This window comes from Phyllostomus hastatus, unplaced genomic scaffold, assembly GCF_019186645.2.
Source record: "Phyllostomus hastatus isolate PE091 unplaced genomic scaffold, TTU_PhHast_1.1 phas_contig_80, whole genome shotgun sequence".
NCBI classification, from domain to species: domain Eukaryota; kingdom Metazoa; phylum Chordata; class Mammalia; order Chiroptera; family Phyllostomidae; genus Phyllostomus; species Phyllostomus hastatus.
Genome location: NW_025333960.1, coordinates 57,365,399 through 57,379,470, shown reverse-complemented (window position 1 = coordinate 57,379,470; position 14,072 = coordinate 57,365,399). Strand labels below are relative to the sequence as shown.

Here is a 14,072-nt window from a genome sequence, read left to right as displayed (position 1 = left end):
TATTGTCTAAAAGATTTTATTTATTTTTAGAGAGAAACATCAATGTGTGGTTGCCCGTCCTGTACCCCCTACTGGGGACCTGACCCACAACCCAGGCCTGTGCCCTGACTGGGAACTGAACAGGCAATACTTTGGTTTGCAGGCTCATGCTCAGTCCACTGAGCCACACCAGCCAGGGCTACACTATTAATTTATTAAAATGTACTGGTCTCTTTTACATCATACAAAAAGCAAGAGTAGTTACAAACTGCTCTTCAGTAGAACTAACTTTTACAATTGTTCATGTATTTACCTTTGAGATCTGTGTTTCTCCACAAGGCTTCAAGTCACTCTCTACAACCCTGTCAATTCACCTGCAAAACTTTTTTTAAGACTCCTTTCTTGCAGGTCAGGTCCAGCTGTCACAAACTGCTAGCTTCTACCTGGGAACATCTTAATTTTTCCCTCACTTGAGGACAATTTTGCCAAATATAGGACTCTTGGTTGATTTTCCTCCCTTTTACCACTTTGAATATATCAGCCCACCACCTCCTGACCTTCAAAGTTTCTGATGAGAAATGTTAATCTAATTGAGGATCCCTCGCATGTGATGATTCGCTCTCTCGCTGCTTTTGATTCTTTGTGTTCGGCTTTTAAAAGTCTCACTATGTGTCTCTTAGTTCATCTTCCTTGGAGCACACTGAGCTTTCATCAAATGTGGGAAAGTTTCAGCCACTCTTTCTTTAAATGTTCTCTCTACCCCTTCCTCTCTTTTCCTGGGACTCCCCCGGCACGCTGGTCTGCTCCAGTGTCCCACAAGTCCCTAGGGCTCTGTAGTGTCGCTCCAGTCCTTTTTTCCCATTCCCTAGACTATAATTTTGATGATCTTGTTTCAGTTTGTGCCTTCTTTCTTGTGCCTGCTCAAATCTGCGTTGGAATCACTCTAGCAAATACTTCATTTCATTACTGAATGTTTCATTCCAAAATTTCTGTATGGTTTCTGTTTTTTCTTTGTTGCTAACTTCATTTTGTTCATGTATCATTTTCTAGACTTGCTCTAATGTTTAGCCCTTTGAGCACTTTAAGACAGGTTTAAAGTCTCTGTCTAGTAAATCTACCTCCAGAACTTTTTAGGAGACAGTTTCTGTGGATTTTTTCATTTGAATGGGCCATACTTTCCTATTTCTTTACAGTTTTGTTGTTGCAGTGTAGTAACTCTGGAAATCAGATTGTGATCCTTCTGCAGCCTTTGCTGTCTTAATGTCCTTTTTTCCCCTCTCATTGTGGGTTGTATCCCTGACCTCGAGGGGTGTGTGGCTTCCCCAGATGGAGCCAAACCCACAAGACACCTGTTGGTGGCACAGGCTGGGCAAGAGTGCCTGTCACGACTGTTGTATCTTAAGACCTTGCAGGCCTAAGCACAGGTACACACACACAGACTCACACACACGGGCATCCGCACATGGGTACACTTGCACACATGGGCACTCACACTCACACACATTTTAGGACAGTGTTCTGAGGTTGTATGTAGCACACATCCATGCTTTGCTGGTTTATGAGTAAGATTCAGGCAAAATCTGTGGTGAATCTTGTCATTTCTCAGAGATTCTTCCTCTGCTTTTCTTCTTCTGGTAACTAAAACACACTTGCAATTACTCTTGGCTTTCTCACCTAGATTAACACAGTCTGATAAAACTGCTTGGAAGACCTAGTGTTGGAGCACGGGAGGCAGAAGGTGGCAGCTGACCCCTCGCCAACTTTCTCGGCCCCAATGACGTGTGAGGCAGGCATCCAGCCCATGTGCCAATGTGCAAGTCATGGGCCTGAGCAGGGACCAACATCAGCAATTCAACTTGCCTAGAGGGAAGGACCAGCCTGCAGAGCACAGAGGCCAGGGCCACACCAGTCACTCTGCTGGAGGAACAGGGCGCCTCCCTGCATCGCACGGCCGACTCGCCCGCATCGAGCCCCTCGGCAAACCCAGGGCCCAAGCGCCTGCACGCAAAGCGGGGGCACAGGGAGGCATGTTGTTTGGGGCGGAGTGAAGAGGCTTTACTGGACACGTATTTATTGGGAGTTCTGCACCAGTTCTTCCCAAAACAGCTTTCTCTTAAAAGCCAAATGTGACTTTCTCGTGCTCCATGCTGAGAAGCACTATGCGTGAGTGAGCCTTATAAAAATGGGGTCATGGGGCATTCCTTCCATAGAACTTAGCATTATCCAGAGATAAATGAAATATTGCAGGCTAAAATTTTTCTGCTCTGCCTTCAGCCACTGAAAGTTTGTTTTTTAAAGACAGACGGAAACCAAATTGCTTTCATATACACTGGGAACATCTGTGCTCCTGGTCAGGACACACCCCTGCGTTGTGGGTTCAATCCCTGGTCTGGTGTGTTTCTCTCCCACACCGAGGTTTTCTCCTTCCTGTCTCTAAGATGGACAGACATATTCTCAGGTGAGGATTGAAAAAAGACAAATATGTGGACAACGCGGCATGAAACCAACTGTGAAAAGCAGCCATTTACAGCAGGACAGGAATGCCCGAGCCTCCGTGGAGATGCGTGCGCCCCGGGATTCTGAATCCCCACCTCTGTGGGTGCGTCCCAGAGTGAGCGTGACTAGGGGTCACCGGGACTCCAGCGAGGAGGCAAACCTGCAGGTGATGAGGATCCAGCTTCTCATCACCTGTCTCACCTTGCACAGGGGCAGCAGCCACAGGGCGGAGAGAGACAAGGTGGGCACCTCCGTGCCAGTCACCAGAGGCTTTCCTGCGAACACACTAGAGCTGACGGTGCTTCCCAGAGCAGAATTCCGATGGGGCTGAGCGCGGAAGCCTCACAACCCACGCCCGCCGTGATCCGCGACAGCCGCCTCGGTCCTCCTGCCCCCGCCTCGCTCTGCCTTTGTGTCCGGCTCTGCTTGTCCGCACTCCCATTCGCATCCCAGGGCCAGCTCCTCGGGAAGGGTCCTGCCATCCTCCAGGTCGTCTCCACCCGCCAGCTCCCACGGGTAGTTCTTGGGGGAGAGCTCCTCGACCCTGCGGGGCCTGGCCTTCTTCCGCCTTTTCACTGCCCTTCGCAGCTCAGCCGCCGTCTCGAGCCCCGGGCACGCCGGGCTCTCACTCTCGCCCTCGCGCCCTTTCTCCTTCCTCCTCTTGTACTCCGCGATCTGCTTGTGGAGAGCCTCGTGGTCAATCCCGCACAGACTGGAGGGCACGGCAGGCCCCGGGGTGTCATACGGTGAGGGGGCCTCTGGGGCCTCGAGGTCCCTGCGGGGGAGAAGTGCAGATGAAGCGCCGGAGCAAGTGAGTGCGGCGCCCGGGCTGGCTGGTGCTGCACCTCCCCGCACCCCACGCCCGTGAGCCATGCTCACACCGGGCAGTGGCCTGCAGCCCATGGCGAGGACGGCGCAGTGCGGGCCGTCTCCAGCCCAGGACCACCCAGGGCACTGGTGGCACCTGCCTGTGGCACTGGCCATCCCAGGTCTGACGCTGCCATCTGCACCGTCATTAAACACATTTTAAATTTTCCCCCGACTTAAACTTGGCCAATGCCCTGTGAAACAGTTGTGGGTGGGGCCTTTGATGCTCAGCCGACTTGATGAACCAAAGCAAGAGAGAAGCTTCTACGCCGACAGCAAACTGGGAGGACCCTTTAAACCCGAAATCCGGCTGTGTCGCCCCTCGGATCCCTCCAACTCTCCACTACGGAGGCCCCACGCCCACGGCTTTGGCCCCTACCTGCCCGCCCCACCCCCCGCCGCGGGCTCCTGGCTGGTCCCAGACGCAGGGCCTCGCTGCAGCGCGGAGCCTCAGCTCAGCCCCGCGGCCCCGGAGTAGAGCACGCGCGGCAGGCTGGGTCCTAACACAGCCCGGGGCGGGGGGCGCGGCGCGGCGGTGCAGCCGGTCTCGGACCCCGGGCCGCGAGCCTGCTCGGGCTGTTCCCCTGCCTGGGCCGGCCCCTCCACACCCCCAGCTCCTCACCACCCCTCCCGAGGCCTCCCCTGCAAGGTCGCCTCACCCACCGCACTCATCTCCACGTTCACTGCTGCCGCTCGCCTCCCCGCAAAATGCAGGCCCCACGCACGGCCGAGCATCTGCTCACGAATCTCTGCAGTGCCCGCAGCGGCCAGAGGTCCGAGCACCAGGGGCGGATGCCCACAGCCCCAGGGCGCGCAGGGGCCCTGTGGCCAGGCGCCGCCGGAGGCCCGCACGCACGCCCACAAGCATCACCTGAGGTCCCCGCGTCCAAGGTCTTCATCTGCCGGTCCCAGATCAGCGGCTGCCAGTAACCGCTCCACCTGGAAAGGAACAGGAACGAAGGCCCTCAGCACGCGAGATCGCGCGGCATTGCGTCAGAGTGACGTCAGAGGGATGCGCGACCGCCGTGGGTTCCTTCCGGCGCCGCTTGACGTCGCTCCCGGAGGTGGCAACTTCCGGGCACTGAGTGCGTTCACCCCCTTTCAAACAGCTGTTGTCCTAACAGCCACGTTTCTTTAATGATGAAGTTTTTAAAAACTGGATTTAAACATGTAAAACATATTAAAACTGGATTTAAACGTGTAAAAGTGAAAGTTATGACCCAGCAGCTGGACGTCAGCCGAACTACCCAGGCCCTTGCGCCGCCGCACGGGACGCGCTGGGGGCGTGGGGAGGGGAAGGCCGGCAGAGCGTGTCCCCTGGAGCCAGAGTGCAGAGTCACCCAGCACCGGGGACGGCCCTGGACGTGTGAGGACGCAGACCTGGGGACCGTGTCCGAGCACAGGACTGGCGACGCTGCACACCGTGGACAGGCGGGGAGGAAAGACTTGCAACGCGCGCTCTGACCAGGGATGTGGACTGGACCACACAGCTGCACAGCCAGACAACCCGCGAGAACCGAAGGCATCACCGAAGGAGGGACGACCCGCAGGGCTCCAGGCATGCGCTGACCCCACCAGGCCGGCGCTCCCAGCCCGCAGGTGCCCACGGATGCTGCCAGTCTCCGCGCAGGGCAGCTGCCCACCACAGCCTCACTTGGGCAGAGGACCACCAGGTGCTGACGGGTGGAGAGTCGCTGTGCTGTGTCCCCAGGGCGGATACCTGTCCCCAAAGGTGCCACACCCACAGGAAACGCAGGGATGAGTCTTGAAGCACTGCCCGAGCCAGAGGCTGAAAGCTGCTGTCCTCAGGGCCTGAAAATCAGGTGCGCCAGGGGCGAAGGAGCCAGCTCCTCGGGGTGGGCAGGAAGGCGTGCATTCTGTGCCCATGACGGGAGATCACCCGTCGATAAAGCTTATTTTAGAAGGGTTATCAAAGAACCAAATGCAGCCCCAGTTCTGACACGTGAACACCGGCGTGCTGTGTCTCTCAGACCATCCTGTGGAGAACCCCTCGTGCAGGCCCCACTGACTCCGCCAGGCCGGCGCTCTGCTCTCAGCGCCCCGACAAGCAAACAGAATAAACCACAAAACTGGCCTCCAAGTCCATGTATTTTCTTTAAAAAATTAGACTTTTTTTCCCTTATAGTTATGAAAAATCCCATTGTAAACGCCTTCTGGTTGAAGTGTAAAATGCATAGGACAAGCACACAAGCCCTCTATGCACAGCATGAGACGTCTGGAGACCACGCCCTCCTCCACGCCCACCCCAAGGCAGCCGGTGCTCTGACTTCCAAAGTCGAAGGCGAGCACACCTGTCCTTGCACTTCTTATAAACAGAACCAGAGCATGGGCCTCTCCTTTGGCTTCTGGTGTGAGGTGCTGGGTGCAGGGGGACATCTGGCTTGCACCACAGCACGTTCAGCTGCTGCCAACTCATGCCCGGTGTCTGTGGGAACTCCACACACACTCTCCCACCGCCATCGGTACCCCCACGGAATGGTGGGGCGCAGTCCACTCAGCTTCTGAAGGTTCGACCTCACCCTCCAAAGTGGCCACGCCCAAACAGCTCGGGAGCCTGTTGCTTTGGTCAGGACCTGCAGTGTCCTCACTACTGTCCAGTGAGCCTCGCTGGGGCAGGGTGTACACTGGAACTTTTGTGGCTTCACGTCCACGCTCCTGATGACCATGACGCTGAGCCCCGCACCTGGGTTTACCAGCAGTAATGGTCTCAGTGTGGATAGAGCTTATCACCACCCCTCTGTGAAATGTCCGCACCAGTGACCTGGAGACCGTCCTGAGAAGGTACAGGAAGGAGGCGAAACTGTTAACACCCCCTGCAAGCTTTCCACACAGTGCACCCAACATAAGACACTGAATAAACCGGTAGAAGACTCAAACTTTCACCCATATTCCCAACTTTAATGTTTATGACCATCCAAGCTGCTTTCTCATTGCCTGACTTCAACCTATCACAAACGCAAGGGCAAGCAGGAAACGACGTGCCCTCAAACACTCATCTGTGCAAATCCGAGACCCTCTCCGAGTGAGGCCTTTACTTACTTCTACCTGCAGTGAGACAGACTTCACGACAGCGAGCCAAGCCAAGACCAAGTCTTTACTTTGCCTCCGCTCAACACCCGGGCTCCCCTGGGCTCCGGGCACCTACAGGACCCACCCTGGCAGTGGGGCACATAGCCAGGCCCTTTCCCACCTCCTCTGGGCACACGTGGGCTGCAGCAGGACAGGCACGGTGGGACGGATGCTGCACAGGCCCGAGGCAGCCTCCAACACAGACACCCACCAGCAGACTCTGGAGAAAGGGCCTCTCTAGAACACGTATCTCATGCACCTCCCTCCTCCCAGTGGCTTCTTCTGGACAGGAACCCACAGAGCCAGGTGGGGCCTGGAGACTGCTGGTTCTCCACCTCAGAGGGAGGGGCAGGGTGGGCAAGGGAGCAGGGGGCTCGTCTTCCAGCCACGCCAGGGTTTCCTTCTCCCAGTCTGACCACATGTGCCTGGGTGGATCCTTTTATTTCATTTATATTTTTATTTTATTTTATTTTAGAGAGGGGAAGGGAGGGAGAAAGAGAAGGTGAGAAATATTGATGTGAGAAACATCGATTGGTTGCCTTCCATATGTGCCTGAGGGCAGGGGTCCCCAGCCTCCAGGCCACAGGCTGGTGCTGGTCTGTGGCCTAGAAGAACCAGGCTGCACAGCAGGAGGTGAGTTTGAATGTAACGTCCTTGAATCATCCCAAAACCATCTGCCCCACCCCAGTCCACAGAAAAATTGTCTTCCAGGAAACCAGTCCCTGGTGCCAAAAAGGATGAGGACCTCTGCCCCAGGGAAGTGAACCTGCAACCTAGGTACATGTCCTGACCAGGAATTGAACCAGCAACTTTGTGGTTCATAGGACAATTCCCAATCCACTGAGGCACACCAGCCAGGACTTTTAATAACCGCCTTAATAACCACCAGGTAACCACCAACCAGATTAAAGTACACACACACATATGCCCTGGCTGGTGTAGCTCAGTAGATTGAGCATGGGCTGCAAACCAAAGGGTCACCGGTTCAATTCCCAGTTAGGGCACATGTCTGGGTTGCAGGCCAGGTCCCCAATAGGGGGCACTCGAGAGGCAACCACACATTGATGTTTCTCTCCCTCTCTAAAAATAAATAAATAAATAAATAAATAACACATACATTTACAGGTTTTAACCTTTATAATTAACCTGTGACTAAAGCAAGCAAGGGAACTGTAAAAGTTACAGTCACAGGGCAGCATGTCAACCTTGTGAGCCTTAATGACGTGAAACAGCCGTGGCTGGGCTGAAACCCGGGGAAGTGAGAGCAGGCGGCTTCGACCGCCTCAGGTTCATAACTCGAGCCCTGGAGATCTGACTTACTAGTTAAGAGTTACAGAGATAAACATAAAAAAACTAAAGTCAGAAAATAAGGCTACCTCTGGTGACTGTTGCTGGGAACAAGCATGGAGTCTTACTTGTCATTTGTACCCCTCCCAGTGTTCGTTTGTAGAACTATATACATTATCTTCTTAGAAATCCGACCTACACGTCACAGAGCCCATGGTTTAGAGGCCTCACCTCGGCTAGAGCTGCGTGGCCTTTGTCCTGGACAAACACTATCGGTGGCATGTTCCTCAGAGTCTGCTGGGACATCAAAAGATGCCTGGGGAGAGAGGATGCACATTAGTGCAGAGGCAGGTGACAGTGAGAGGAGAGGTGTGACAGTGCCGGAAACAAACATTTACGATTTCACACAGACATGAGAGAGAAGAGTTGCTTATCACATCACTCCAAGATGAAAACATCAGCCCAGAAGTCTCCTTCAGCCAGCTGCACATCACAAAAGGGACAAGAAACGACCCCTCTAAAGTCTAAATAATAGGATCTAACCAGAGGCTCCCACCTGGGCATCACGGTGGCCGTGGGCTCCACGGCTGGTCACTAACCTCCGTCAACACTTCCTCCTCCAGCCAATGGATTTGCACAATGACGCCACCCACCACCCCGTGCCACACAGAAGTGATCTCTGTGGTCTTCAGTTATGCAACAGGGAGATAAAAGGTGACAATCTGGCTGTGACACACAGCACATCCGCTCAGTGACAGTGGGTCATGGAACACACTAAACCCAGGGTGGCCGGAGGAGTGGGGAAAGAGGACGTTCTGTTGAACTGAATTTTCTAGCTGCCTAAAAATTAATCAGGAGACGGTACTGTTACGGCGACACTTGTTAGATTTCTCACTTTCTTGTTTCTGTTCAATGTAGCAGTGAAATGCACTTGCCAACCTTTAATAAGCAACTTTACAGACGCTGAGGGACCACTGTGGTGGACATCTGTGGTCACGACGCAGGAGAGTTACACGGAGACATGAGTGTGGCAGCTGCTGTGCGACTCCGACTTCTCAGCATCTGCCCCCTTCTGACAGTGCAGGGAACAGGGGGGAGGGGCGAGAGTGGGGAGAAAGCCAAGGACAGCGGGAGGGAGGCATTCCAATTCTTCCAGGGCTGGCGGGTCGGGTGTCTGGGTATTTTAAGCCTGAGGAAACGGAGTAACTTCCCTGCTACCACCTAGCTCAGCAGTTCTCAAAGCCTCAGGGCTGCTTTACACTCAGAAAATTACTGAAGATCCCAAGGAGCTTGTGTTTATGTGGGCTATATCCAGCAATGTATACCATACTAGAAATTAATACCAGGAATATAAAATATATTTATTAATTCACTTAAACCTACTAAATGTTCACATAGACATTTTCAATGAAAAATAACTTTTCTAAAAAAAATTACTGCGAAGACTGGCGCTGTGTACACAGTTGCAGATTTCTGTAATGCCCAGCTTAATGGAAGACAGCTGGATTCCCATATTTGCATCTGCACCCAATCTGTTCAGATGTTATTTTGGTCGAAACACAAGAAGGAAACCTGGCCTCGCACGGATCTGTGACTGGAAGACGGAGGGCCGTCTAAACACGCTCACAAAAAGCGTGGACCTTTTTGGTGCTAAACAAAAACTCAACATGTGGCAGTTTTTTAAAGATTAGGTGCAATGTGGAATCAGAAACCAGACCAATGAACACATCGCACCATCACAAGGAACGCCTGGGCTCTCTTGCATTTGAGTTGACCTTTCCTCCCACGTGGTTCTGTGACCTCACACCCTGGGCGTCAGGAGACACTGGCTCACCAAGGTCTGCCGGTTTCAGGAGGCTGACACCTGTCACCACCGTCTCATCAAGAGGCTGCACGTGTTGGAAAGCTGCCAAACTCGCAGCAGTAGAAACACTGCCTAAAAATCTGATTTTTACTTGAAGGCTTGAATTTTATCACCGGCAACAAGTATGATCAACTGTTTTCCCTGAAGTGACAGGTTCACTTGGCTCATTTGCAGAAAACGTCTGTCAAAGTACCCGAATCTGAAAAACCATGGTTGGTTCTCTTACTCCCTCAAGTGAAAAAGTATCTCTTTCCGTGTGCATGGCATCGTCCCAGGGACAGCCGTTCCAGCCCGGCCCCCCGCAGGGCTCCACGCACACTCCCACCGCACACAATACGAACCAGGTCCATACCCAAGGGTCATAATTTAATGACATTAGTAGCGTTTGCTTATCCACCAAGGACATTCTTAAATAAAACTGGCCCTGTGTTTACTGCAAGCAGGCAGCATGGAGGTCCCCCGAGCTCAGGGCCTCTGGGCCCACAGCTTTACCCACTGGAGCTTTGGTGCAAACGTCTACACAGTGAGAAAGGAAGTAATGTCCCACTGTGACAACAGCTTTAACCTGACGAACACCCCCAAAGATCTCGGGGGCCGCTAGGGATCCAGGACCACAGCGAAGTTAAAAAAAAAAACACTTCTAAAATTCTTCTTAAAAGCAAAAATACATCACTAAATAGACGGGGCAACTCCGGGCGCTGCAAGAGCCAACACATTGGGCCAGCTCGGCGTCCTCACCTCATCTGCGCCGCGTGCCTCTGCAGCGTGGCCTGGGCATGCGCGTTCTGCTCGGCAGGGAGCGGCGTCCTCCAGTACACGCGGCAGGCAGAGAAGTCTGCGGTCAGAGACACCTGAGGGCCCCCCACCCCTTCGGCGTCAGTGGGTTTCCCGCAGACAGACACCACGCAGGAGCCAAATGCTAGTGCGCCGGCCATCTCCACCCACCACCTGGGCTGGTGTTCCAGCCGCACCGTCGCAGGCACCACACTCACGGCCAGTGACGCGGGGCTGGAAACCGACCCTCCCCTCCCCTCCCCTCCCCAACCCCACGGCACTCACGGGAAACGCCCAACCGCCACTGTTCTCCTCATTGTTTCCCTTCAGCTGCGCTCACTCTCACTAGACCGATGGCAGGAGGTCACCTCCTTCGTCCTTACTCCGAGACGAAGGTGACGTAGCCACGTATCTGACCCACAGGTCTGCGAATGTCTGACCCCGCTCTCGGTGCTGTCCGGTCAGAGACGCCTCCCTCCCTGCTGTGGCAGCACACGTGTCCCCTCCGTCTGTCTTTAGGGCTCAAATGGACGCACTTAGCAATGCTCCTGCAACCCAGACCAAGGGCCCTGGCAGTGGCCCGGGGCCCCTTTCCCGGCAGCTGGGCTAGCAGTCCCGGCCACGTTCCTTCTCGGTGTGGCCCCGCGGCCTACCTTGGACAGCTCCACGTTCAGGTCGTACACCTGTTGGCTCACTTCTGGGGTGCACAGCAGATCGCTGAGCGCTTTGTAGAGGAGGCCGTTCAGGGCCCTCAGGCGCACGTGGTCTTCCTTCCTGGTTTTCTTCGAGGTGCTCTTTGTCAGGAACTCCAGCTGGGACGGCTTGTAAGTCTGCGTTAGCAAGAACACACACAAAGGCTAACGTTAGCCTGTGCGGTAAACTCGTACTAGCTTACAAAAGGCCACTGGGAAGAACTTGAACACCTTGAAACAAGAAACAAATGTTACGCTCAATCACCTTAGCTTAGCCCTGGCCAGTGTGGCTCGCTTGGTCGGAGTGTCATCCCTGCACACCAGAAGGTCGTGGGTTCCATCCCCGGTCGGGGTGGCTATGAGGGGCAACTGATCAATGTTTCTCTCCTTCCCCTGCCCTCTCTCTAAAATCAGTGGGCATGTCCTCAGGTGAAGATTTTAAAAAAAATACACTTTATTCTACAGAGCTGGATCCTTCCAGATTTTATCTAGCATCCCTCCAATATAAAAATCACTGCCAGTACACATTTTTTCAAGAAAAACTTTTACTGAAATATAATCAACACATCATAAAATTCTCCCTCTTAAAATGTACAATACAGCCGTGGCCAGGTAGCTCAGTTGGTTGGAGCATCGTCCTGACATGCCAAGGTTGCCGGTTTGATCCCCAGTTACAGCACATACAAGAATCGACCAATGAATGAGTGAATAAGTGGAACAATAAATTGATGTTTCTCTCTTCCTTCCTGTCTCTCTAAAATCAGTAAATTTTAAAAAATTCAGATCAGTGGTATTTGGTACAGTGTTTTTTCCTAACCGAAGTCATTCACTACATAGACAAAAGTCTATGTACCTGTAGGTACAAAAGTCTATGTACCTGTAGGTACAATGTACCTACATGTGTTTGATACACACACACACACACACACACACACACACACACTGAAAACCGAGTGCACTTTGCTATGTTAGAATTTGATCATAGGTATGACATTCCGGAAAAACCTCGGTGTCGATAATATTTTTTAACTCAAAACTCCACGTTACCAATTCACCCGGGCCCGCTCCTACAGACCCTGCACCGCCCACTACGGGGACGGAAGGGCCACCCCGCGGCAGACTCCTGGGACCTCGCGCTCATCGCGGCCACTCGACTCACCAGGTGGGAGCCCAGGGAAGGCCCTTCATACCAAAACTTCTTTCTACGGGGAGAAAGTAAAAACTGTGTTGGATACTGACAGCAATCAAAGAAGAAAAAGTTACACAAGCTAACTCAAGTTTGCGAGACCACAACGGTTTCTAAGGGGCTGAACTCCGACGCTGACGTTAGGAGAATGGGAAGCTACCTACCCGACGACGGCGGAGGCTGGGGGCAGAGACAGGACCTCGGCTGTCGCTCAAGGTGTCCCTCCCTCCCACGGGCAGCGGAGGACAGTCTTGCCGACGCGCCTGTCCGACTGCACGGGGCACCGCGCCCTACCCGAGGAAGCCCTGTGTGCGGCTGACTCGGGCGGAGGAACCGCTACGCGAACAGGAGCGGGAGGACGTCCCGGGCGAGCTAGGAGGGGGAGCCGGCACGGCCCGCCCGCGTGGCGGCGGACCGGAGCTGGAGAACTGCATGAACTCCAGCTTCCCTTACGACAGGCCCGCACGGGGACACGCAGCCGCCGCGGTCACAGGTGAGCGCATTGGCAGGTGCGCTCCTGTTCTGTGCAGCTGAAACGGCCTAAAGACACAGCCCGGGAGCAGCGCACCCGTCCAGCTCTCGGGGTACCCGAGGCCGTTCGCCAACTACGGGTCGTGACGTCTCGCCTGCGGCAGCACGGCACAGAGGCCCGGCGGCGAAAACGGCGAGTGCTAACGGCGCGGCGGGCCTGCTGGCGACCTTTCAGGGACCACTCGCCTGGCCAGCAAAGGCTCCGCTCGCGGAGCCGGCGGCCGCGGGCCCCACCCCTGGCCCGCGGACCACAGCCCGGTGGGCCTCACTCCCGCCCCGAGGGCACCCCCTCCAGGCCCGGACCCCCGCCCCCTGCACTCAGGGCGCCGTACTTGGTTTTCGAGGCAAATTTCTTGAGCAGGTTCTTGCCGCAGGGGACCGGCGAGCCATGCAGGCCTCGGGCGCCGCCGGGAAGACGCCCCGCCTGGCGCCCACCGAGCAGCGCCCGGAGCCCCGGGGATACCCCCAACAGCCGGGGGGCAGTCGCCCACATGGCGACCGAGCGAGCTCCGGGGCAGAGCAGGCGGAGCCCGATCGACGCGGGGCGGGACGTAAAGAGGCGGGGCGGGACGTAAAGAGGCGGGGCCACGCGGGGCGGAGCGAAGTGCTGGGTAGGTGCCTTGAAGACGAGTAGGAGGGACCTGAAGCAGAGGGGCGGGAAACGTGAGGCGGAGCAACGCAGGGCGGGGCGGAACGTGAAGAGACGGGGCGGGGATCCGAGCCCACCGGGGGACGTGCGTGCTGAGCGCTGGGGATGACGTACGGCAGGGAGACGTCAGGTGGGGCGGGGCGACGCTAAGGTTTGTGACGAGAGTGAGGAGCGTTGTGGAGAACGCGGGGCGGGGCCTAGATAGGGGTGGGCGGGACCTTGAGGGGGTGGGCGGGGCGTGAAGCCTGGGGGCCGAATCGGAGGGCACTACCTGACTGCTGTGAGGGTGGGAGTGCGGCCTTTGCTGACGCTCGACCCTAACGGTTGAGGCTGCGTCGCAGCTCGCCTGCCACAAGATAGCAAGGGGAGAAATCGGGGCGGGAGGGAGGTTGGAGCTCTTAGCTTGTGGTTCGGGGGCGTGCTGGAGTGGAGCCCCTCATGTTTCTGACTCCTGACACCACCGGTCCCTTTGCTCTCGCGGAACGTTTTCTTCCCGTGCCACCTCCTCAGCAGGTCCAAACCCCCTGCAGGACGGAGGCCCACTGCTGCCCAGCCCGCCGTCACCGTCACCCCGGGACGGCCGGCGGCAGCCCAGCCAGGGTCCCCCCCCACGCTTGTCACTGGCTCTCAGAGACGCTGTGCGGTTTGGTCCTGTCC

General features: G+C 55.4%; 1 protein-coding gene across 2 annotated transcripts; it reads right to left on the bottom strand.

Annotated features, from left to right (window-relative positions):
* Positions 1 to 2,033: 2,033 nt before the first annotated feature.
* On the bottom strand, positions 2,034 to 13,296 carry RBFA (ribosome binding factor A). 2 transcript variants are annotated; one of them, XM_045850158.1, is made up of 7 exons: positions 13,099 to 13,296; positions 12,209 to 12,251; positions 11,011 to 11,187; positions 10,322 to 10,434; positions 7,951 to 8,035; positions 4,214 to 4,281; positions 2,034 to 3,250 (listed from the first exon to the last, which is right to left on the bottom strand). In XM_045850158.1, exons 1-7 carry the CDS (start codon positions 13,257 to 13,259, stop codon positions 2,818 to 2,820), a joined length of 1,080 nt encoding a protein of 359 aa, XP_045706114.1. In that variant the 5' UTR covers positions 13,260 to 13,296; the 3' UTR covers positions 2,034 to 2,817. The 2 variants fall into 2 exon arrangements, with proteins under 2 accessions (XP_045706114.1, XP_045706115.1); XM_045850159.1 differs by lacking the exons at positions 7,951 to 8,035; positions 10,322 to 10,434.
* Between the last annotated feature and the right edge of the window lie 776 nt (positions 13,297 to 14,072).